Source organism: Amphiura filiformis, chromosome 8 (assembly GCF_039555335.1).
Source record: "Amphiura filiformis chromosome 8, Afil_fr2py, whole genome shotgun sequence".
NCBI classification, from domain to species: Eukaryota; Metazoa; Echinodermata; class Ophiuroidea; order Amphilepidida; family Amphiuridae; genus Amphiura; species Amphiura filiformis.
Window position 1 is genome coordinate 31152897 of NC_092635.1, and position 24593 is coordinate 31177489.

The 24593-nt window shown below is 34.3% G+C and overlaps 1 protein-coding gene across 1 annotated transcript in view; it reads right to left on the reverse strand.

Moving 5' to 3' along the window:
• LOC140158947 (sodium/calcium exchanger 1-like) overlaps positions 1-24195 on the reverse strand; it is a 145227-nt gene extending 121032 nt beyond the window's left edge. The window contains 3 exon segments of the mRNA XM_072182237.1: positions 16399-16877; positions 16880-17161; positions 23597-24195. Of these exon segments, the coding sequence (XP_072038338.1) occupies positions 16399-16877; positions 16880-17135 (735 nt within the window). The 5' untranslated portion in view covers positions 17136-17161; positions 23597-24195.
• Between the last annotated feature and the right edge of the window lie 398 nt (positions 24196-24593).

Sequence of the window (24593 nt, forward strand, 5' to 3'; positions counted from 1 at the left end):
TTTATACTTGAAGTGTATGTAGGTGGGATGAAAAGCCGATGATCAATTGAAAATTTTGACCTTTCTTATTGAAGATATGGATTTTTTTCCCAAAACACACAAAAAAAATTAGGTCTTTGTGGGAAAAAAAATCCATATCTTCAATATGAAAGGTCAAAATTTTCAATTGATCGTCGGCTTTTCCTCCCAGCTACATACACTTTAAGAATATGTCATTAGATTTATCAAATTTACTTCGAGGACTGTTATATATCAAAAATGTGAAAAATATCAAATTTTAATAATTTGTCATAAAATTTGTATAATATAGTGAATTTCAAAAAATGAAAATTATCTAATATCAGAAAGACATTCTTCGTATTCAGAATGCAATTCGATATGTCTGATGTGCTCTCATGTCCCACAAAAATACTGTCGAAACGCTTTACGCTCATTCCAGATCCCTTAAAGTCTGCAGATGTTATTAAGGGTACTATCAAGGGGCAAGTGATATTTGTTATAAACTGTTCCTTCTCCATCCTTGAAGCACTCTATAACACACTAATCAAATAGGAGAAGTCAGAGAACAAATATGAGAAGTTACAGAACAAATACCAGGAACAAAAGTTTGACTTCAAGTGGGCAAATATGGACTATTTGGCACCTGTTTGTTTTGGTGATGTATATAACATAAGGAGATACAGAGGAGTGTTAAGACATAATTCTACCCATTGAACATTTACATATATATAGCCTATATAACATTTGTTAATTACAGTATTAACAATAATGTGGCTCATGGTAGCTGTGTGTAATCACCAGGGTTACAATACCCACCATTTATTTGGTATCTCAATAAGGTGACTTTAGATATTTTCCCCTTTGACTTTTGACCATTTACTGCACAACCAGTGGCGATACTATGGGGCTTGGAAAGGAAAATCCCCCGATCAGAACTCATGCCCGGAAGTAAAAACACAAAATTAGAAAAATTACCACTATTTGAAATAATTTTGTGCAAAATTGATTGATTGATTTTTAACCCCAAACACCACTCTCCTGAAGAAATTTCTGGTGTGGGCAGTTTACTTGTCCATAAAATTTGTACCAAATATGAACATTCCCCCACAATAATTGATAGTTTCCTGTCCAATGGGAACCAAATTGGGCAAATATTTGGTGAATCAAGCTAAACATTTTTGGCAACCCTGGTGGTGGGTCACTCTTCTCAGCTTTTGCTTGTGCCTTTATGGCACTTTATACTTGATATAACTAAGCTACTAGCCATTTGGCTTCCTCGAGAGAGTGAAGTCATGTGCATGTTTCAGTTGTGCAGTATTAAATTAAAAAACTGTCATGGGATGTTACATGTGCGATCAAAGGTAGCACATCTGCAACCAGGGCAGCGAAAAATAATTTCCTTTCTGGGAACGTGAACTGTTGTTTGAAATATTTTCTGCGAGCGTGGAGCCGGAGCGCGAGTATGAACACAATTATTGAACACAATTATTGAACAGGTGGGGTCCAGGAGCGACGCCCCAGTGCCGTCCAGCCAGGGGTTAGTGGATTTGTTATGGGCAAAAATCAGCATTCTGAAGAGTGGAGACTATTTGCATTTTCAATTCCTTAAACAGTTAGCTCCTGTGGTGTTTGTTACAGTACTAGTAATTATTGAAATAATAAAAATTGAATGAATTGGTTGACCATCCCAATGAGTGACTATTTTCAAAACTTACAATCTCTCCTTGTTGCAGTTCACTACTTTTTTACTTTTTAACAACATTTATGTCACATTGTGGGTAAACATCTTCAGATAATACCATTTAACTATGATTTACTTAAGTTGAGTGACCATTTTATATGTGGTGTGATCAAGCAAACTCAGTCTGAAGTCAGGCATATTTAATTTTCAGTTTTCTATAATGATTCCATCAATCTACCTGATGTTACTTTCTGGGATTCCAGCGGAGTGTACGATAGTCTGGTCTGGAGTTCATATTGACGCAGCAGCGTTAGAGACTGCAGTAAATCGAGTCATACGCAATTAAAATCAACACACGGTATATCTGTTTTACTTTGTTTACATATTCATTCCTGTCAATGGCGTTTAGTTTTTATTTATCAGGTATCATCCAAGTTCGCAGAAAATGTTTCACGAGTGGTAGTGTTCACAGAATATTTTTAGAGCTTCAGAAAAATGATATTAAAGATTAGGATGTTTTAAATAATTTTTCCCGTCTTGATTTTTTCTGCGACTCTTGATTTTTTTGTTGGGAACGCCGGTACCACGATACCGGGGATTTTGTATCCCTGTCTGCAACTCTGACAAAGTACTGATATTAGGAAGCCAAATGGACTCTAGGTATACTGGGTGCAGTATAGCTAGCCAGTGGTGTAGTATTTTTTATCTCTGGCTTCAATAATAGGTCTAATCTCATTTCATGAAAATAATGATGACAATTTGATTTATAATTGGCCCTAATTATAACTCAAATTACATCAAATTATCATCTGCATAAATCACAAACATCTTATTTTATACTGTCTAACTCCCAGGGCCTAAAAAAAAAAAAAAAAAAACGCAGCCAAAATTTTCATTAGTGCAAAATTCTTATATATTCAATCTAATTGTGCACTAATAAATGCCAATTTTATTATATATTTGTTCTGCTTGTTACACCAATTTTAGTTATTTTGCAAACTGATCCAAGACTCTTTTTTTTCCAGGCACTTAATCATGTTAATATTGCAATTGCAATTGTTAAAGCATTATCAACAAGCGACCAAGACAAATCTATCATTCTCGAATTCAATATGGATTATACCTGGTCTATTACAGGTATAGCTTGCTGTTGTCATGACAACCACCTATGTAGTCAGGCACAGATGCCTTAAAGCATGTCTAAGATTGAGAGCCCAATGCTTGCAGATGCTTGGTGTGCATGTATGCCCACAAACGCATGTGTATGCACACACAGCTAGCTATACAGTCACAAGCTCCTTTCTCTGTATGGTTGTCAGTAAACAGTGATCTCACTTTTTTCATCAACAGTGACATATTAATATACAAATAACAGTAATACTGATATTAACCAATCAAACAAAATACCCAGATGTACAAAATAAAAACAAAATATTTCTATGTTTCCTTTAAAAATCAAGTATCATCAAGTAGGAAAAGTAATTTCCATATTTATTCCTGTTTATTTATTTATTGTTGTTTTTTATTAAATGACCTGACACTCAAGGACTGACAGTTTCATCAATTTTCATGCTTCTTTGGATATGATTCCATTCAACTTAAGACAGGTTGAAGCAGAAAGTGGAAATTTTCTAATTTTGGGATTTTACTGGGGGAAACAGGGAGGCAAGAGTTCTGACTGGGGGGATTTCCCCATGCCCCCACCCCTGCGGTGCCGCCACTGGCGGAGCATGACCTGGTGGTGTTTGCACTAAAGTACCTCTAGACTTATTTATCAAAAATGTAGACACCACCATATAGTAAACAACAAATTTCACAAAACTTATAATACATCACGATAGGTTTACCTTGAACACATCAATAACAAACATTGAGGTTTGAAGGTAGAATATTAAAAAAAAAGATTTTCGTCAACTTTTGATTTTGCTACTTCTTATTTTTTTAAATGTACCAACTTTTGATTTCACTACTTCTTACCAAGTAAATTTCCAAGAAAACAGTAAAATTTAGTAAAAAAAATCATTAAAATTCCAAGAAAAACAGTAAAATTTAGTTCCAAAGAAAATCCAAGAAAATCATTAAAATTGATAAGATCACTGCCAGCATCTTATTTTATTTTTAAATCTTAACCTAACCAGAAGCTAACCTTGATCTTGTATTTTGTTTTCTTAGAATTCACGACAGGTTGATACAGATACGCCCGAACCTTGACACCACACGAAACCATAACATTTAATAAAGATGTTGAGACGCGAGTCGTTGCATGCAGCGTGGCTATGCTTGGTAATAAGTACGGTAATTAACTCAAGTTCCGGCCAGCTGACACTGGATGGCAAATGGATGCAGGCTTTTAGGGAAATGAAGTAGAAATAAATAGCCAAGGAATGATTACACTGACAGATCATTGTTTCATTCTCAATACTTTGGTGCCGTAATTGGGCTATTCCATTTAAAATCCACACTACCCCTGTGGAAGATTTAGCTAAAGTCTTCCACAGAGGGAGTATGAGTTTTGAATAGAAGAGACAATTGGGTAACTTCCATTTGAAATACTCACTCCTGTTGTAAAAGATATAGGTAAAGCCATAATACAGGGGGAGTATGGGTTGCAAAATGATTAACCCTGACCCCCTGTGGAAGACATTTCCAAAATCTTCCACAGAGGTAGTGGATTTTAAATGGAATAGCCCATTATTCGGATCACTAGAGACTCAGGTATATTATAAAACTGAAGTGAACTCAATGAATAAGTCCTCAGCAAATACACGGTTTAATAAGATTTAAATGTCGGGTTATATAAAGATTTTTTGTAAAATATTTTGTTAACAGTTAAATAGCATTCTATTAGAATGTTTTGCATCATGTTATACCCTTTATATAACTCGACATTTAAACCTTTTCTGTAAAATGTGTGTTTGCTGGGGTGGGTATGCCTCCCACAAAAAAATGAAGTATCTATAAAGTAACACAATTGCAGATACAGAGTTTTGATTTTGTTGGACACAAGTAAGAGATGAATCATTGGCCTTATAAGCAATGATGGTGCCAGAGGGGAGGGGCATGGGGGAAATGCTTCCCAGTCAGATCTTTCTTCCCAGTTGCCCCCACAAAAAACAACAACAAAATTTACAATTTTCACAGCAAGTTCACAGAAATGATGCAATTGTTTACCCCACTGAAATTCAACATGGGTGATCGCATCAAAAATCATGTTGTTAAATTTACACTCCAACTTTAATGTTAGCCTGTTCAAAATGGGAATCCTTTACTACAGACTCGTCAAAATAACTATCATCCAAATTTTAATATCATCAAAATATAACATGCATTGCAAAAAATGTCAATATGATCTACTAAAAAAAATAGCTTTGAACTCTAGCTTCAAAAGCATAATTTTCCTGTGCAAATTCAAAGCTAGAGTTCTCCAGTAAGGTATTCCAAGCCAATAAAACGTATCAAACTTTACAACAAACAAGGCCTGCATGTCCCGAATGGCAAGCAGTGAGTGACATCTCGGTAAGTCGCAATCAATATCTGACATCACAGACCTAATCAATATTCAGAGTATAGACTAGTACATTAATGTTTCATGATATTAATAATATAATATGAAACAATGTCCTTGCCTGTCCTATGAATTGTATATCATTGGTCTTCCTAATGCATTGTGGGATAGTCTTAGCAAATTTTAGTAGTTTTACTAAGACCTATTGTAAAATTTGCTTTTTGTGTGCACATGTACAAAACATTGTTAAATTGTCATCCCCAGGTGTAACAGAAAAATTGGTGATGGTTCATTTAGTGTGTCTGGTCCAACCCTCTGGAACCAGTTAGCGGCTACCCTACGGACTGCTCTCACAGTTGAATCTTTCAAAAAGGGTCTTAAAACATATATTTTCTAATGTATTTTGCTGTTGTTATTTTTGTATGTTTGTAAAGCGCAATGTTCATATTTTTGGTATTGCGCTATATTAAGCACCGTTGTTATGTTAAGTTATGTTATGTTAAATGACTACCAAAATTTAAAAATATACCAGTATTGTAACGAAAATTGGCCTAACCATCACTGACATTTTGATGTGATAGGTAGCAATGCATGATTGACACACCAAAGTATCAACATGAGCATTTTATTGGCTACATTGCTATTAAGCAAACATATACCTTATTTGCTTTAAACAAATCCAATACGTTTTCCCTATTCTACAAGGCTCAAGCAATTTTATTTTTCAATTAAAATCAGCAAATGATGTACATTGTACTGTAAATTTATACAGTCCATAATTGTACATATCAGTGTGTTGTAGAATTAAATGGGTGGCAAGCTATTATAGCCCCAGGGAAGGTGCCAATACTCAAGTTTGGGATGGGATGTGCCGCAGAGGACCCATAGCTGGTTATACCAATTTTCAAAGAAATTTGGACCCATTTATATTCCAAAAGTCCAAATTAGTGGTCACTTTAAACCAAATTTACCAACATTTACAACTTTACCCAAAATCTTTCGTAAATTTTGAACATTTTGGCTATGTATGAGACAAAAATGAGTCTAATTTCTGAAAAAAATTGAGGACATTTTGAAAAATGGCCCATCCATATAACATAATTGGCATAGACAGGCCCGTGCATAAAAAGGTCCACATTTTGGGGAAAAGTCCACTTTTACAAAATCGCCCCCCCCTTGGAAAAAAGTCCACTTTTTCAAAATCAGCACCCCCCCCAAAAAAATCCTGCGTACGGGCCTGGGCATAGAAACAGGGGTCATATTGGTAAACCAAATGGCAGACAATACAAACCATGTTTATGGCACATCCCTGTATGCTTTATTTGTACTGAGTATCCCCAGGCTACAGCACATAACAGCAGTTTGACATCATATGGCCTTTTGGCTTTTCAAACACTGCTATAATTTAATTACTTTTATTTGTTTTTTCTTCAGTTTATTAAATAACATGGCATCTAAGGTTGAAAAGAGAATGCTACTTAGTTGCTCAACAGAACCCAGAACAAACACAACCATGATGCCAAGACTGACTTTAGTGATGGGGGTACTGTATTTCGATATGTAAATCATCTGTGTAAAAAAAATTCTTATTTAGGATATCCAAAAATAATGTAAAACAGTAAAACTCAAAAATAAGATGTTTAATATAAATAAAGTTTCAGGCATCAGAATAAAAGTTTAAGGTATATTTTAATAAGTAATGTAATTGCTCAAAATGGCAATTACTTTTATTAGTATGACTAAGGGCGGTGATCCAGCCAGGGGCATTTAAGCTGCAAGCTTTACTCACTTGGCCATCTCTCTTAATTTTCTGATTCAATCAAACTTCTTCTTATTTTTCCTTTTTCAGAAAATTAAGAGAGATAGCCTAGTGAGTAAAGCTTGCAGATTAATGCCCCTGGCTGGATCATCGCCCTTAGTCAGATTCAATCAAACTTCTTCTCATTTTTCCTTTTTTAGGCTGTTTTAAATAAATTACCCAGCGAAGTAAAGAAGTCCGAAAATCATTCGGGGAAAAAACCACATATCGCATTACGTTTCCAATCTCCTTTGAAACCATAGTAGAGGCAAACCTTCCTTCTTTTTTGCTTATATAAAATGTGCAACCTGACCTTTCTCTTCTCAACAGCTATATATTTTCAATAAAAATATGATCTAAATAAAATTGTGAAATGATGTCTTCAACAAATTGAAAATCAATCAAACACTTAGATTTACACCTACATGCTCAACACATGATTTCAGGCTAAGGCAGTATGCAGACTCCGTGCATTATTTAATCTAGTCCCATTCTATTTACAGTTATGCTTAAGTTCTAACGAATGTTTGATGACGTAAAATCGATAATATGTTACGTATAATATCTGGTAGAAATATATTATCGATTTTACGTCATCAAACATTCGTTAGAACTTAAACATTACTGGAAATAGAATGGCAATAGATTAAATAACGTAGATATGTTACATCCAATATTTTATGTCTAATAAAAAGTCTGCATACGGCCTAATGAACTTGAAATAACAATGTCTGTGTGTTGGTGTAAAAAATACATTAATTTTAATATTTACTCTTTGTCAACAAGAGTGGACCAAATTGACATCCTGATATACTGTGATATCCAGATAAGGCCTAAAAAATTATATGATTGGCATAACATTAAAAAAAGGTAGGTAGGTAGGGATTAATTTTGTGTTTACTTTTAAAGCTGTAAATTGCATTTGATGAAAGCCTTGGAACTTATTTATTTATTTTCTATTTATTTTGCAAAAAAAAAAAAAAAAAAAAAAGGTCGGGTCAGTAATGTTAGGGTCGGTCGAGTTACACAAATCAAACAATTATTTTTAGGCCCAACTGGAAAAAATCCTAAAATACTAATTGACAGTTTTTGTCATGCTCTTTTCAATTTTTTAGTTACATTTAATATCATTAATATCAGGCATTGCGAAAAATGTATGTGTTCCCAATGGTAAAATGATGGATTTTTTCTTCTCAGAGCAATCATTCATTCTCACCACTACAAAGAGAGGTTGGTATGGGCATGTAAGTAGAGGATTACTTCCATGGTATGCATGTACTGTAATATTTCAGACATTTGTGTTCTAAATTGTTTTGAATTGTCAATTTGCATTTTAGCATAACACATTTATAAGATAAAACAAGTGAAAAAGCATCCATTTCCCTGAAATTCAAAAATTAGGGTTGGTATTCTCATTTGTACAGTTGGTAGGGCTTAAAATATTCTCATTTGTAAAATTTCCAAAAACATTTTTGCAAATTTTCAGAATTTTGGTCAGTAACAGAGGGTAAAAAAAATTTACCGGCAAAAAATAATATTTTGCCTCATCATCATGATCATTATCTGCAATATTTAGGAAGAGATCTCATACTTGTCAATCAAGGACACATATCATTATTTATAGAAATTGTTTTAAAAGCACCAAACAAGAAGTACTTTAGTTGTATATGTTTGAGATAATTATCTATTGATTTCATGTCAATGTTAAGTGGTCATCATAAAGGAAGTACTTATTTCCATGTCAATAACCATTGCAAGCTTTTAACATTGTTTCCTCTAAAGCGAAGAAAAAACAGACCCCTGATTTGTTTTCATACCATGTAGTAAAATGCAAAATTATCCAAGATGGGTAATTGTGTACACATAAAACATCAAACAAATTTGATTAATGCTTGCATAAGACAATAATCATGCATAAAGCCAATGGAAATGATTTTGCTTCCTTTTAATAATGATATAAAATATATTTTGATTACTTTATTCATCAATCACATGGGTGTATCCAAGATTTGAAAACTGGTGAAATTACCTGCAGTGGGGGCCAACCAAAAGGCTAAAATGAAAAAACAAACAAATCAGGTTCAGTACAATATAAATATACAGAGTGCTCCAATGTGCCAGGCCTGCCAGAAGCAAGATACGGTGACAAAACCTCTGTTCTAGTGTTCTACGGGTGGACGGACTTGCCAAGTACTCTCTGTCGGTCAGTTGGGATTTTTTTATCTGAAAGAGGCTAAATGACCCTAATTTTTTTTCTTTGCAAACATATTTTAAATATTGTCCAATTAAAAAAATGTGCAAAATGCAAAAAGCAAGTTTGTCGGGTCTGTAGAACAGGATGTTTATTTCTTATTTATCGTCACCTATGGTATCGCATTCTCTTAACGATTAAAGAGTCAAGCAGTAAACATAATAAACACCAAGGTATGTTTTGTTGCAACAAAAATATTGCATGTATATAGGGCGGCCTATGTAATTGTGAGTGCACGCTGGTTCGAATCCAAACAGTTCTGATTTTTCTCTCCTTAATATAATACTAGTTTGCTTGAGCTCCATTTCTTTATTTAATAATATTCATAATTTTTTTTAAACTTGATGAAAAAAATTCTAACATAATGTCATTAAAAATTGTTGATGAAATATTTTGCAATAACACTTTGACAATATTTTTAAAATGTTGTTGTAGTGTTTTTCATATAAAATGTTTTTAAAATGTTAAAACGTTTTGACCAAACCTAAAATGTGTTTTTAACAAGATTTTAACGTTTCAAAACATTGCTGGGTATTATACATCACATACACGGATGAAATTGGACAGCATATTTTAGCAAATAAGCAGAAACAAGATGTTCTATTAAAGGTTCATTATAATCCACTGATGAACAAATATTGTCATAGCAACTGTCAACATATTGTTAAAGACAAGTGATCTGTTGCCATGGTAAAATCCAACTGTCAAGGATACGGAGCTGATTTAACCGTCTTGTCCAATTATCAGTTTGTCATTAGCATTTGTTTGTGAAGAACACAAAAGACATTCTGTAATTGATTAGTTCTTAATTAGCTAAATTAAGAGATAATGAGTAAACAAAACAACACATCTTGTATTATTTGTATGGAAATTAATATTCAAGGACAAGATGGACCAAAAAAAGAAAGTCTGTCTCTGACACATATAAAAAGCGAAGTGCTATGCTTTTGAAAATGAGCTATACGATGTATGCGATATTTAGTTATTCTTTTTTTTTTTTGCAGTCAAGGCACAATGTTTATGTACTTTTTGATATTCAAAAACAGAAACTTAGTAAAATTTGCATACATATATACATACGCCCGGGACATATGCTAATTGGAGTTCACATAGCAATGCGCACCCCAGTGTGCGGACACTGTATTGCTATCTAACCGCGGACGTGTGTATGGTGTTTTTTATGATACGAAATGGAATTTTAGCTATCAACTGCGAACTATAGTTTTTACCCGTATGGTCCGCGGTTTTGAGCAAATATCGCTCAAATGCATTTAGCATGCATTTGAGGTCTTTTGCAGCAGTTTGAGACTGAGGACGGTCCTCGGTTGGAGCTAAGTCCGCAGTTAAGAGTGAACAATCTTGTGTGTGTCCTCGTTTGCCGGCAAACACGTACACGCTGGTGTCTGAGACCAGGGAAGTGAGATAGATCACTTCCCTACTGAGACAGACATTCTTCTTTTTTTGGGGCCTGAATGATTCTATATAATTGTGTGTTAAAAAGTCAGAAACACACTTTGGTCCTACTGGCAGTAGCGTAGCCAGCGGGGGGGCAGGGGGGGCAGAGTGCCCCCCTGACAAAAAATGAAAGAAAAAGTGCCCCTCTGACAAAAAAAAAAGAGGGCAAAGGAAAAGAAAAAGGGCAAGGAGCCCCTTTTCTAGCAAAATTCAGGGCCAAAATAGTGTAGAATACAAAATTTTTCCGCGCTACGCGCGCACATTGTAACAATAAAGCCCTTTTTTTATCCGGATAATGGGCGAAAATAGTGTAAAATACCATTTTTTTCGTGCTACGCGCGCACATCATCCCAATAAGGCCCTTTTCGGGAAGCTCGAAGACATGCAGTCTCTATGTATTGTATGATGCAACTGCATATTTTTTTGTCTGTGCCCCAAAATTTTTATTTTGCCCCCCCTGACCAAGAAAGCTGGCTATGCCCCTGCCTACTGGGAAAAGGCTGTAACCATGGTAACCAATTGCTCAACTTAGGCTTTAAAAGGATTACAATATATTGTGAAATCTTGACAATTCCCCATTTTCAATAAAATCAAAAATGTTCATTTCAGCATTTTGATAATCTATGATTTCAGTCTATAGAGTTTTCAAGTAATAAGTACAAGAAACCGTAGTTTCTTCAGAGTACATTGTACACTTCAAGGGCATTGGGTACATTGTGCGATTCCAGATGAAATCCATACACCCCCACCAGAAGACATGACCTTAATCTCTCACACAGGGAGTGAACTACACCCACTGTGTGAGAGATTTAACATGTTTAAGGTCATGTCTTCCATAGGGGTCTATAGATTTCAACAGGAATAGCCCATTTCAATATGTGGCACATACATGTATATACACAGTATACATGTAGTAGTATGTGAATAGGGCTACATTCATGCAGAAAAAAAAAGCAAGATACAAATGCTAATTTAGTGTTTCAAGTACGGGAATATTAAATAACTCGTTACTCTTACTAGCGTTCAAATAAGAACACAGATCTGAGAAGCCTTTCACAACAAATTACTCTTGACAACCACTTTTTCTACAGAATGAAAATTACTAATTCAACATCAAATGTCACAGAGGCTTTTCATATAATATTATATTATAGATATTATTTCAATATCATATCGTATGCTTGATTAGGCACCTCTGGTGTTGTTTGTGTCAAATTCAGTTTTTTTAAAGTGCCAAAAAATGGCTTGTGCCCCCGCCCATCAGACCTGGAGCCCCCCAATCATGGTCAGTGCCCCCCAAAATATGATTACCCACGCTATGCCAGTGTTGAAAAACAACCAAAACAGTGGCATTATTTAATTTAAACTAGTTTGCTATGCATCATGGGATAGTTGTCGACAAACATGATTTATGTAAAAAGTAGGTTGGTAAAATATTTGAATGAATTGTCAATTTCACAAAATTACATTTTACAATTACCAATGATTACATGCAAGCAGGAAGGACGGGATCAGCCTTCTACCAAAACTAGTTTTGTAGGATGTCACAGGTCTTTTGAGTGTTTCCCAAGACAAAAGTAGTGAAGTTGCTATTTCTAAGGATTTTTTTCCAATCAACTTCGGTAATGTTTGGAAACCAGGTCACATGCACCAGGTATGTACGCATCATAATACGCTCGCGTAGATGCACATAAGCGAACACCGGTGACATGCATTACACAAAGCACAACCACGTGACTAGATAGCGTAAATGCTGCGCCCAACAGCTGCGAAAAACTTTGATATGAAAAGGTCTATTACTCCATGTAGGGCTACGTGCAATTGTTGAGATATATATTCAACATTGTACCTGGTTTGATTGCTATTTCGAAGAATTTAATTGTTATATAACAAAATCATTAGATGACGTCAAATAATTGACCAAAAAAAACTTGGAAAGTAGTAAAAATTTATTTGAGTCTGTGTTATATTTATCAACTGGAGCACCAACACAACATCAATAATAGGAGAAATCAATTCTAATGTGTTCTTATTTCTAATAATACATGTATGTTATACAGCAGAAACCATATGTAATGTGTGTTTATTATCAATATTCTGAAGCAACTTGAATTATGATGTTGTGAACAAAATTTATTACCTACAAAAAATTATTCATGTCCATGAAGAACTTATGTATAGTATAATTGATACATCAAACATTTAAAGTGTCCTATTCACCAGTGAATACCATTTACCATCATGAAAATACAAAGGAAATTGACGACAACTTTATTTCATATTGGCGTTGCCCACTTGTACACCTCCTTGACAAGATTTCTGAAGTGGTGCTCCTTGCCAACCAACATATTAGCACGTTTTTAAGTGCAAACAAGCAGCTAATTCATAATATGTTTAATTAAGGGGCCGGTTTGGATTTTTTCGGTGATTTGCTAAATTAGAAAATCTACAACATCATTAAAATTTAGTCAAAATCACCAAAAATCGGATTTTTGCAATTTTGTAAACCAACTTAGCAAGTTTTTAAGTGGAAACAAGTAGCTAATGCACAATGTGTTTAAAGGGTGATTTGCTAGTGCTAAATTAGAAAATCTACAAAATCCTCAAAAATTAGATTTGTAAAGAGTATGATATATCTGGGTGTGCTGATAGTGATAATATACATAGCCTGGAAGTGATCAGACCAACATATGAAAACATTTGCCCTATTTTTTCGCATTAAATCATTGAGCTGATCAGGGTGTTTGTGTGTTGCTCTTGCACATGGTTATTTACCGTTCAATGCACATGCATTGTCAGGTCACTGGAAAATCAATGGGCAAGCTATTGAGATTCAACCAATATATCGTATTTTTTATCCAAAAACTTAACCTGAAAGTTAAACCAAAAACTTAATCTGTAAAAAATGGAATTGAAAAAAAGGAAAAATTCACAAAATGTACACTTTTCTTGATAAAACATTGAAATTAGCTCTTTTTTAAAGGAAAATTTCACAAAAGGTTACCTTTGAGCCTGCCCTACCCCTTCAAATATATTCTGGCTAAAGGCCTGTATGAGTTCATGATATAAAATAGAAATATGCTGTTACTGCTGTATATTATTCATCAAATTAACTCTTTTACGCATATTTATTTTTTAATGAACTAGTGAGTTGCCAGGCCTTCAAGTAGACATTACTTCATTTAATCAGTCTAACATGCAATAAATGATTGGTAATGAATGGCTAGGTAATCCTATGCAAACTACCGCTAATGCCTCCATAATAATAATGTGCCACAATTAATTTCCTCTCACAGAATGGCAATGTATTGTGTGCGGGAAACTCGCTATAATGGCATTCGTACGCAATGCATTTTCATGCTATTGATCATTATATGATGGATTGGCTTAATATGTTGATAGGTTTCTTCTGATCAACCAAGATACTTTTAGAGAGTTAACATTGTTATGCTTAACAATTTATACTTATATGTATGTGTGTGGATGTCGCAAAGTCTTAAATGTCCATTCAGTGATTTTATCGAAAGTGTAAAAAATTGTGTATATTTTCCTAAAAGTGAAGGATAAGTCATTACAATTGTCATTAGGCATTTTTGAAATGAAAATTTAGCAAACAAACGAAGTCCAATTCAAATATTATACATGTAGATAATTTCTCTACTGAAGTAGAGAAATTACAGATCTTTGACTGTATTTAGTATACCACTTTCAGCTTAACCACAAGCAGGCTATGTTAGCACTAACAAAGATACCAAAGCCTAGATTTTGATGATTTTGATGATTTTTACGATCCTTTTTTCTTTGCAAATCACTGAATGGGCCTTTAAAACACACTCTACAATGTACATTATTTGCATCTATAGATAGTTTGTGTAATTTTAGATCTTGTGGTCAAGTTTCATGTCAAAATCAGAAGCAATTACAGGGAGAAACCAGAGGCTATTCAGCTAAATTATTTGAAAGAGAAGGTGGCACTTAGGAGCTCTTAGGGATAAATCTGCCTGACAGTTTTCTGAATTGCTAGGCTATTCCATTTGAAATCCATACATTTTGTACATGTACACCCATATGGAAGACCTATTGTGGTATTGGAGGCATTATGGAAGTGTTCTAAGCATGTTTTAAACAGATTAATTGAGTAGAGCAAAGCACACTTATGCCTTTTGCTTGAAGCAAATCGGACATCCGGTTTTCAAAATATATCAATTTATATTTTCTTTGTATCTTATTGTTTTTATCAATAATCAATAAAGTAATGAGCTAAAATGACTGGAGAAGTTCATTAACATATAATTTTTGCCAATATTTTGCTAAAAAACAATGCATAAATGTTCAGGGTACTTTTATGTTACATACATTTGCCCTGAAACTTGGTCAAAGTGTTTCTAATATGTTCTAATGTATTATATAGTGAAGCCACCCCTAATTTGCATATTTGCATAATTAATTAGCAATTATGCAAATTAGCTCATTAATTATGCAAATATGCAAATTAGAGGGTGGCTTCACTTTATAATACATTAGAACATATTAGAAATACTTTGACCAAGTTTCAAGGCAAAAGTATGCAAAATAAAAGTACCCTGAACATTTATGCATTGATTTTTAGCAATTACATATTAATGAGCCTTCCCAGTCCTTTTAGCTCATTAACTATATTGATTATTGACAAAAACAATAGGATACAAAGAAAATATAAATTGATGTATTATGGAAACCGTATGGTCGATTTGCTCCAAACAAAGGGCATAGTGATCCGTGTACTTTACCCTACTCAATTAATCTGTTTAAAACATGCTCAAAGCATTTCATCCACACAAGCATGAATTTCAAATGGGTTTACCTGAATGGGTGCCTCCATTTGAAATCTACATCCTCTGTGTGAGAGATTAAGGCTTGTCTTCCATAGGGGGTATATATATTTCAACTGGAATAGCACAAATTTGCTATCAAAATTTGCAGTCATAGCTATGGTATAGCAGCGTGAAAAGAAGCACATAGACCTCATTACAGAGATTTTTACAAAATTCAACGATTAGAGGGTTCAGGGCCAAAAGACCTCGCAATAGCTGCCCTATGCTACATGTTTTCTTTCAAGTGCTTTAACATGCCAAATCTAACACCTGGCAGCTACTGCGTATGTGGCCTTCTTGTCTAGAAATCTCATAATATCTTGTTTTTGCCGACTCTGTATACAATTCACCATAATGTATTATCACACAAACACTGCTAAATTATTTGTTGCTTTAATTTGTATTTTTATAACTTAAGATGGGTTCTTTGTATGTTTTTTTATGTTTTTGTGTATAATTAATGTTTTGATTATTTAATGTACAATTATAATTATATGTTATAAGGTGGTACATCGTTTTCAGGCCTCTTGGCCTTGTGATGTACCTGCCTTCATCAATACTTGTTAATGTGCAATAATTTAATTTACCTCTGTTGTTACATTGTATGCTTTATGAGATTGATGAAAAATAAAAGATTGATTGATTGATTGATTGATTGAACCCTTGAATGTGGTTCTTGAGACATATTCCTCAACCATATGACTTTGACTAAAAATGCTTTGCCAGTAAAAAAATGCTATTCACATTTTGTGTTTTTGTGCTTAATGGTCAGTTGGCTTGATTTGAAACTGTGAAAGGTTTATCTGGGTATTGGGTTGCAGGAGCTTTTGTCTTGCTGAAGATAAAATTACTTACCGCGTGACTAGTTGATTCAAGTGGAGTCCCGTTCACTTTGGTGCGTTTAATCCACCAGCCACTGTCCTGAGCATATGCAGTAAGTACTAGAAGTGCAGCAAACCCTAATGTGAGCCATGCTTCCCAAATTTCTACTTGTCCTGGTGAGATCCACAGAGTTACAACTAAGATCCAAAGGTAGGCAAATATGGACCATGCAGCAGTTAGCATAAACACACCAAATTCTTTAATTCTTTTTACTTGAGGTGAAGGCACACTTAGAATACATAGGGCAGTTATCATGAGCAAATTGAATGCTGCACTCCCAATAATGGTGAACGTTCCCAGACTATCTTTCTTTGATGGTTCTTCTGTAATGTGTAAGGACGTCTCCATGACGGCCAGTAAGATCTCCGGTGCGCTGCTTCCCAGCGCCATCAGAGTCAGATTAGCAACGGTTTCGTTCCAAACCAGTACTTCTCTTTCCACTTTTGATTTCTCTCCGGATCCCATCGGACGACTTTTTTCTTTTTGCTTGTGATTACTTCTATGCTACACATAAAAACGTCACTTACAATAGCGATTCCTACAAATAAATACAACATCGCTGCAAGGTATAAAATTCCTCTCAACCATTCTGGCCAGAGGTTTTCTGCGGGCAGTAGAAGCCAACTTTTGCATGGTTCAATGCTACCTGTGGTCCACTCAATAACTTGGCCACGAGAAAAATTGCTGTAATGGTAGACTCTGTTTGCCATCGTCTTGGATATGGTAGTTTACCAATCTGTTGAGATAAAAACAAAAATAAAAAATAAAACTATCATAAAAATAACACATATTTTTTTTACAATGAATAATTATAGAATCTGGAATTTGCAATTCTCATTGATGTGATTTAAATGGCACACAACAAGGTTAAAATGGTTGCAACAAAATTTACTTAAGGGGGTACTACACCCCTGGCAAATTCTGTGCCTATCTTTTCATTTTTCTCAAAAATTATACCGTATTGGTGACAAACAAGTAAGATATGTATGTTATAGGGGCAAAGGACTACAACTACTGCACTGGCTATAATTTTTGAGAAAAATGCAAAAATAGGCAAAACATTTGCTAGGGGTGTAGTAGTACCACCTTAAAGAAAGATATTATACACAGTACACAGCAACTTGGCTAATTTTGTGCCAGAATTTTGTCCAGGTATTTTTGATAAAAGTAGGACATGTTGTCCTTGGATGTTGTCCCTCCACACATTCAGCTTGTGCACCTGTGATGTGCCTCACTCTATCAAAGTGATACATTAATATTTCATGGGAAGCTAAACAGGAATTCCTCCACATCCCCGAAGAGATGCGGGGAGTAATGATGATGATATAGGCTTCACTGCCCATAGGCATTGTATGGTTTCATTACATTTCAATCAATGGAGTGTCTGCTCCATATATCTGCACATTGGTCAGCTAGCAACATTTTTGTCTTGAATTTCAAGTGTAGATATTTTGTAAACAAGATAAAGGTGAGATCTGTTTGATTTATCAAAATTAAAGCAATTCAGTCAACCAAACAAGAATAGTGGTTGGGAAAATATGACACTGTGTATCAATGTGTATGCTGATACTATTATCCTACCACACAAAACAGAAATTGCTATCTTCTGTAGATAGCTATGATACTGTAGGTGCAGATCTAAGCCTTGAAGCCATGATATACAATTATAATTTTGTTATTCTTTGCCAAAAACTACAAAATGATATTAGTAACAACTGCCAGGAAAGTTTTATGGTCACTTCAAACTGAAATAATGATGTAAAATGACAGAAACCCCACTTCCTATCTTGGCCAATTAGCTGTGTTGTGCATGCTATCATACAGTAGACAGTAATTTTGTATGATGCATAAGATACCTCTAGAGAACATCACTGAATAGTGTTTTTTTTAAATGTTCAGGCAGGGAGGGACCCATACAAATCAATGAAAACTTCTAATTTGAAGACATCAAATTTGGGAAATAAGAGTAACAAAACAATGGCCATTCCAGATCAAATCCATACACCCCGTTATGTAGACATGACCTAAATTGTTTTTAGGGCAATAAATTTGAAATTCACACCCCCGTGTAGGAGATTAATGAGGGTGTGTCTTTTGTTGTGAGAAGCATGACCTAGCAGAATTTACAATCAATTATTGAGACAAATAAAGCTGCCACACAAGAGAAATATATGTGGTGGGGGCTATAAAAGAGAAGGCTTGATAAGTGGTGTCACTTCCAGAGGGGGGAATGCCCTAAACATTTTGTTTTGATATATTATTGGTTCTAACTCAAGAACTTCCAAGGTGCATGGACATTATGAATGAGGTTATTGGCAACCTAGACTCATTTCCTATTTAATTTTAACTGTATTAATATAAGTACAATGTACACTGCAGTTTTTTAGTTAAATGGCTAAAAAAACTGCACAAACATGGAGTCTGCCATCCAATTTGCCTTAACTTGATGATGAGTTTTATTAATGGGTGTAATAAATATAATCATTAAAAATTGTCCATATTGTCCATATACAAGACTGTATAAGTAATAATGTTCACAAGTTGTAGCATGAAATGACCTACAATATTTTACGAGTGTATATTGCAACCACTCCACTTTGCATGCTCACATTTTATACAGTATAATAATAGTCATGAATAATACATAGTTCATTTATCTACCCTAATTAAGCTCTGCAAAAAGCCATCCCCTACATTTTAAATATTTAATACTAATAGATTAGAGTGTGGTAATAAGGTTAGAGATACTTTAATACCTCTGGAGGGTCAGAATAAGCCTTCTTATATGGGGAAATTAAAGAACTGGCACAAATCACTTCACTCCTTAAGCTGTTGAACTAGATATGATACCATCAAGCCAATGCAGTCATTTAAATCAAATATGAAAAACAACACCACTTTTCTTTGGTGTTTTATGTATCATGTCATTAAATCAAAATGAAGATGATCATCCCACAATATTTTGTGAATGTGATTTTCTCATTAAAGCTATACTAGGCCTAATGTACAATCTTTTAAAATGAGTTCCATAAATTTGATAAAACAATTGGACCAATCAGCAATATTGTTACAATAATTTCACCACACAAAAAAATTGGGGTGAATTATTTGCAAAGCTCCATTCTGATTGGTGAATAAAGTGAAGATGTAATGTAACTGACCAATCAGAGGCAATGTTAGATCAGCAGGTAGTGCTCAGGGGGTTAATGTAGAAAACAATCAAACTACATCCCTTTGACAAGATTACAAATTATTATTCAAATTTTCACCTAGCATCACCTAATGCAAAAGACACTTGAATCTATAACACAGCCAGTGTGATTCACTCCCCAGTGCCACAAAATCTCATACATTTGTACAATTTTATATTAAAAAACGGAAAAGAAATACTCAAGGTCACTTATAGTTGCTTGATGTGGAAATGATTTGACACACCACTAATGAACAAATGTAGAGATAAATTAATGCAGTGTTTTTACCACATTGACATCATGACAAGTGATTCTAGATATTATAATCATTACTTGACCAGTCCTGGCTGGACTATGAAATGCATGATTAGGGATGTAACATACTAAAATTGGCCAAAATGTGCAATAAGCTTCTTCCCTTTGGCTTTTTAAGTTTAAATTTAAAAAAATTTAAATTTTGGAAACAAAATGATATCCATTCCCTCCACTTTTTAGATTCTTGAGTGCCCTGGGCAAACAAATTGGGGCCAACAATTAATCATTTCAAATCAGTCAAATAAGCTTAGCTGTACAGCTATCACAGTCCACACATATGTACCACCTTATGTGATTCAGTATAGGAAATATTTGCTGCTATCTTCAATGGTGGTGTGGTAATTTGATTTAATGATGCAATCAGGTCAAAATCTATGAAGATTGGTAGGCAAACAAATGGAAGGGCCATCAGTAATGATGCATCAACCATCAAACATTATTAATTGATGACAACTTTTTTTAGCTTGATCAATTACTTGCTTGAAGCTATATTAACAACATCACAACATGCTCAGCAATAGCAACAAGGATTTATTCTCATTTCTTCTAAACCAAATTCACAATACATTATGTGCTATACATATTAATATCTATGGACCATGAACTTTCATCTTATGGACAGGCCCGTAACCAGGATTTATTTTTGGGGGGGGGGCTGATTTTGAAAAAGTGGACCTTTTTTTCAAAATTTGAACCTTTTTGGACTAGGGGTGGATTTTGAAAAAGTGGACTTTTTTTCCAAAATTTGGACCTTTTTTGACCAAAGAGACGTAAAATATACATAACTTTTCTTTGCAGTGTGTAGTTATTTTTTGAGAAAAATGCTAAATTAGTCACAAAATTTATCAGGAGTGTAGTCGTAGTACCACCTTAAAGAAAGTCCCGGAAGAAAGTGTACAATTTTCATCAAATATGATAGTTATGTGACTGGTTTAGAAAAGTGTATCAAGGCTGCATTTCTTGGTATGATACAAAATTTACTTGTCATAATGGGCATGGTCCTTGCGTTGTAAAAGGCTTGACAATCATGCTAATCATTTTAAACACTCTGATCCTTCAAAAGGTCTTCTAATCTTATTATCCTGCAGGAGGATCATTTGTCACAAGCTTGTGAACAATTTAGCAGAAATTCCTAGCTCTCAGCTCCACTTGCAAGCAAAGCAACTCAAAATTTGTTGCAAAAAATACACATTTAATATACAATATAATAGTACTAGATATTTTTTTTGTAGCAATGGACAAGGAGCAGTGCATGGCCATTTTAACAGCTCCTTTATCAACAGCTCATTTATTGCTGAAACATTTACTGAAACATTTGCAGACATTATCATTCATTTTGCTGGTAGAATTAGCATTATTTTACAGCATATAATGTAATTAAAATTAAGACAAAAGCAAGAAAAAATTCAGCAGCTAAATTTAAGACATCATTAGATGACAGATTCTGGAGAGAATCACACCATTTCAATCACAAGGCCAAAAAAGGGTCATTTTTTATAAATTAGGAATATATTTCATAAGGAAACTGCTTATACTAGTATTATAATTAGCAATAATTATGATGATTATTATAATTACAAGCATTTGAAACATTTGATTTTGCTCCTATGTAACTTTAAAATGTATGAAATAAAAAACGGGCTTGTGCAAAAATCATTTTACTGTAACTTGAATCCCTTTGTGATTAAATATGATAAAGGGGAAAATTATTGATGCATCTTGCCAATCTTAGGGAAGATGAATAGTACAGAGTGCAAAATGTATGTGTACTCAGCTTTCCTAGGGATACTGAACAAAATGTATGCAAACATGTTTCTTAAAGAAGGTAATTTACACTGCCAGCAAAACTAGCATTTGTGATACTGATAAACAGATCTAATAACATATGAGCAAAAGGTTTTAAAACATCTTAGCAAGAGTTGACAATGTCTAGATTCATATTTAAGGGTGTACTACACCCCTGCCCAATTTTGTGCACATTTTGCATTTTTCTCACAAATTATAGTACATTGGGGACAAGTAAGATATGTATATTATAACAAGTAAGATATGTATATTATAAGGGCAAGGACTGCAACTACTGCACAGGAATTTCAGCACAGATAATAGTTGTGGAGTTACAGTCAAAAATGAGGGAAAACCAATATTTGATCAATAAATCAATAACTACCTGCTTTGAGTTGCTGAATTTTCAGTACAGTAGTTGCAGTCTTTGCCCCTATAATATACATATTTTACTTGTCACCAATGTGCTATAATTTTTGAGACAAATGCAAAAATAGGCACAAAATTGGGCAGGGGTGTAGTACCCCCTTAATACACATTACCATACAGGGACGTGCTGTAAATAGGGGTCTTGTGTTTTGGTCTCTGGCATAAAATAGTCACCTTATTTTAGGCCACTTTTGGTCAAAAATTGGTCATTGTGTAATGTAATTTTTGCATTGATCTCAAAATTGATTGAAACATGGGCTAGATGGGGATGACTGGATGGGGATATACCAAATGAATGATTTCAGTTTTGTTTCAGTTTGTTTGGATTGCTGACAATCCAGGAGAACCCAATTCCAGGGTTCGAATTTGGCTGTATCGCATAGCAGTTTGCTCCATATTTTGAAGTAACTGCTACCCAATTTTGCATTTGTATAGCACTTTTTATAGTGCTTTAGTATATGTAAGTATCTTGATTATGAGGAATTAGCCAAAAACTGCTACGCAAAATTTTTAAACCAATTCAAACCCTGCCCAATTCCATTATAAATATCCAAATCAGATCACTTCGTTCAGGATAGCAACCTATCAACAGTGCACATGTGTGAATATCCGAACAACACATGGGATTGGGACAGGGTTTAATGCCTTACTCTTTTTGAAACGGACTGTGAGCTACATGCACGGACATGGCATGGCTCTTTGTAAAAGGAGTATTTTGTGATCCTAGCTTCCTCTTTTTATGACATTTTTCAGTAGATATCCACGAAAAAAGCTTATTTCCAACATTTCAGTTGATTCCGATTTTGCGTTTGCGAGTTATTCATGATTTATGTGCATAGGACACTGTGTGCAATTTCAAATTTTTTACGATATTTTTGCAAAACGGATTTAAATCTGCAAGAAATTTTTTGTACATAAACATTATGCAGTCAGAGCTTTCCTGTGGTACCGTATAAAAATCTCAACTTTTTTGAGAAAAGTGGGGGGATGAGACTGTGGATCACGAAATGCCTCTTTAACTAGACTGTTTCTGATGCCCCCCCCCCCCCCCATTCCAAGGTGGATGGAGTACACACATTCTATAAAGAGAGGATGTCTGATTTATAAATCTATAGATGTTGCCAATTCAAATATTTCCCAAACCAGTACCCCAGCAAGTTACCATTGCTGTGGATTAAACCCAGGACCTCATGTACAAGAGGCAAATCCTAAACCACTGTGCCACATATGGGGCATTATTTTACCTGGTAAGGGGGGGGGGGGGCTACTGTACTAGTATCACTGCCATTGCCCCACTTTTGGTTTAAATGTGGCATCCCACAACCAAACATTTTCTGATGATCAATCCATGATTCGTGCTGTTTATCTCTGTCAGTATTTTGGGTTCTCAATATTTTGGACTGGAAGATTTCTGATGGGGAAATAATGACAAATGTCTGTTATAAACATACCTTGTCCAAACGTTAATTTGGTCCTTTTCAAGAACACTTTGTAATTGTAAAACCCACTTGAGTAGACGGCACTATCTTGAAGTTAGTATCATCCGCGTATCATCCTTTAATCCACGTAAAATGTAGGTTAGACTCGTTAGATCCGAATACCATGATAATCCGTTTTGAGACATGATAAAAGATGTATTGTTCGATGTTTTTTATACGGCTTGTAAATAAAATTACCAGTCACCCTGTTTTTGGAATGAATAACTCCTGGCAAAACTGTTCACGCCGTAAATAAGACGAGTGGAGCGAAACGCCGTAAGCTCTCACATTCAACCATGGCGTACAAGCTGCAGTTTCCCTATGAGTTTATTTTTCTTCCAATATACATGCAGACATACACGCGAATCCATCAGTAAATGACACTGAAAAGGCCGGTCCAATAGTCATCGATTAGCAATATCTTGATTACAATAGCGCGATCAACATAGATGAAGTGAAATATTGTTGGCATACAATCTTGTGGTCGCCAAGGAGTTGTGACGTCATGTAAGTGATGTTGGACCTGGCTGCTTCATCGAGGAACTTCAAGCTGGACGAGAAGCACATTGCACACTGACTGTGAAATTCAAACCTTTTTTGCTGCATAGCCTGCAAGCAGCATGTCCGTGCGCCACCGCAACTACAATAATGCAACGATATTAAATGCTGCGTTGTATAATAAAATATTAATACCGGGGGCCAATAATAATAATAATAATAGGCATAATAATAATAATAATAATAATAATAATAATAATAATAATAATAATAATAATAATAATAATAATAATAATAATAATAATAATAATAATAATAATAATAATAATAATAACACTAATAATAATAATAATAATAATAATAATGTAATAATAATAAACAAATAACACTAATAATAATAATAATAATAATAATAATAATAATAATAATAATAATAATAATAATAATAATAATAATAATACTAATAATAATA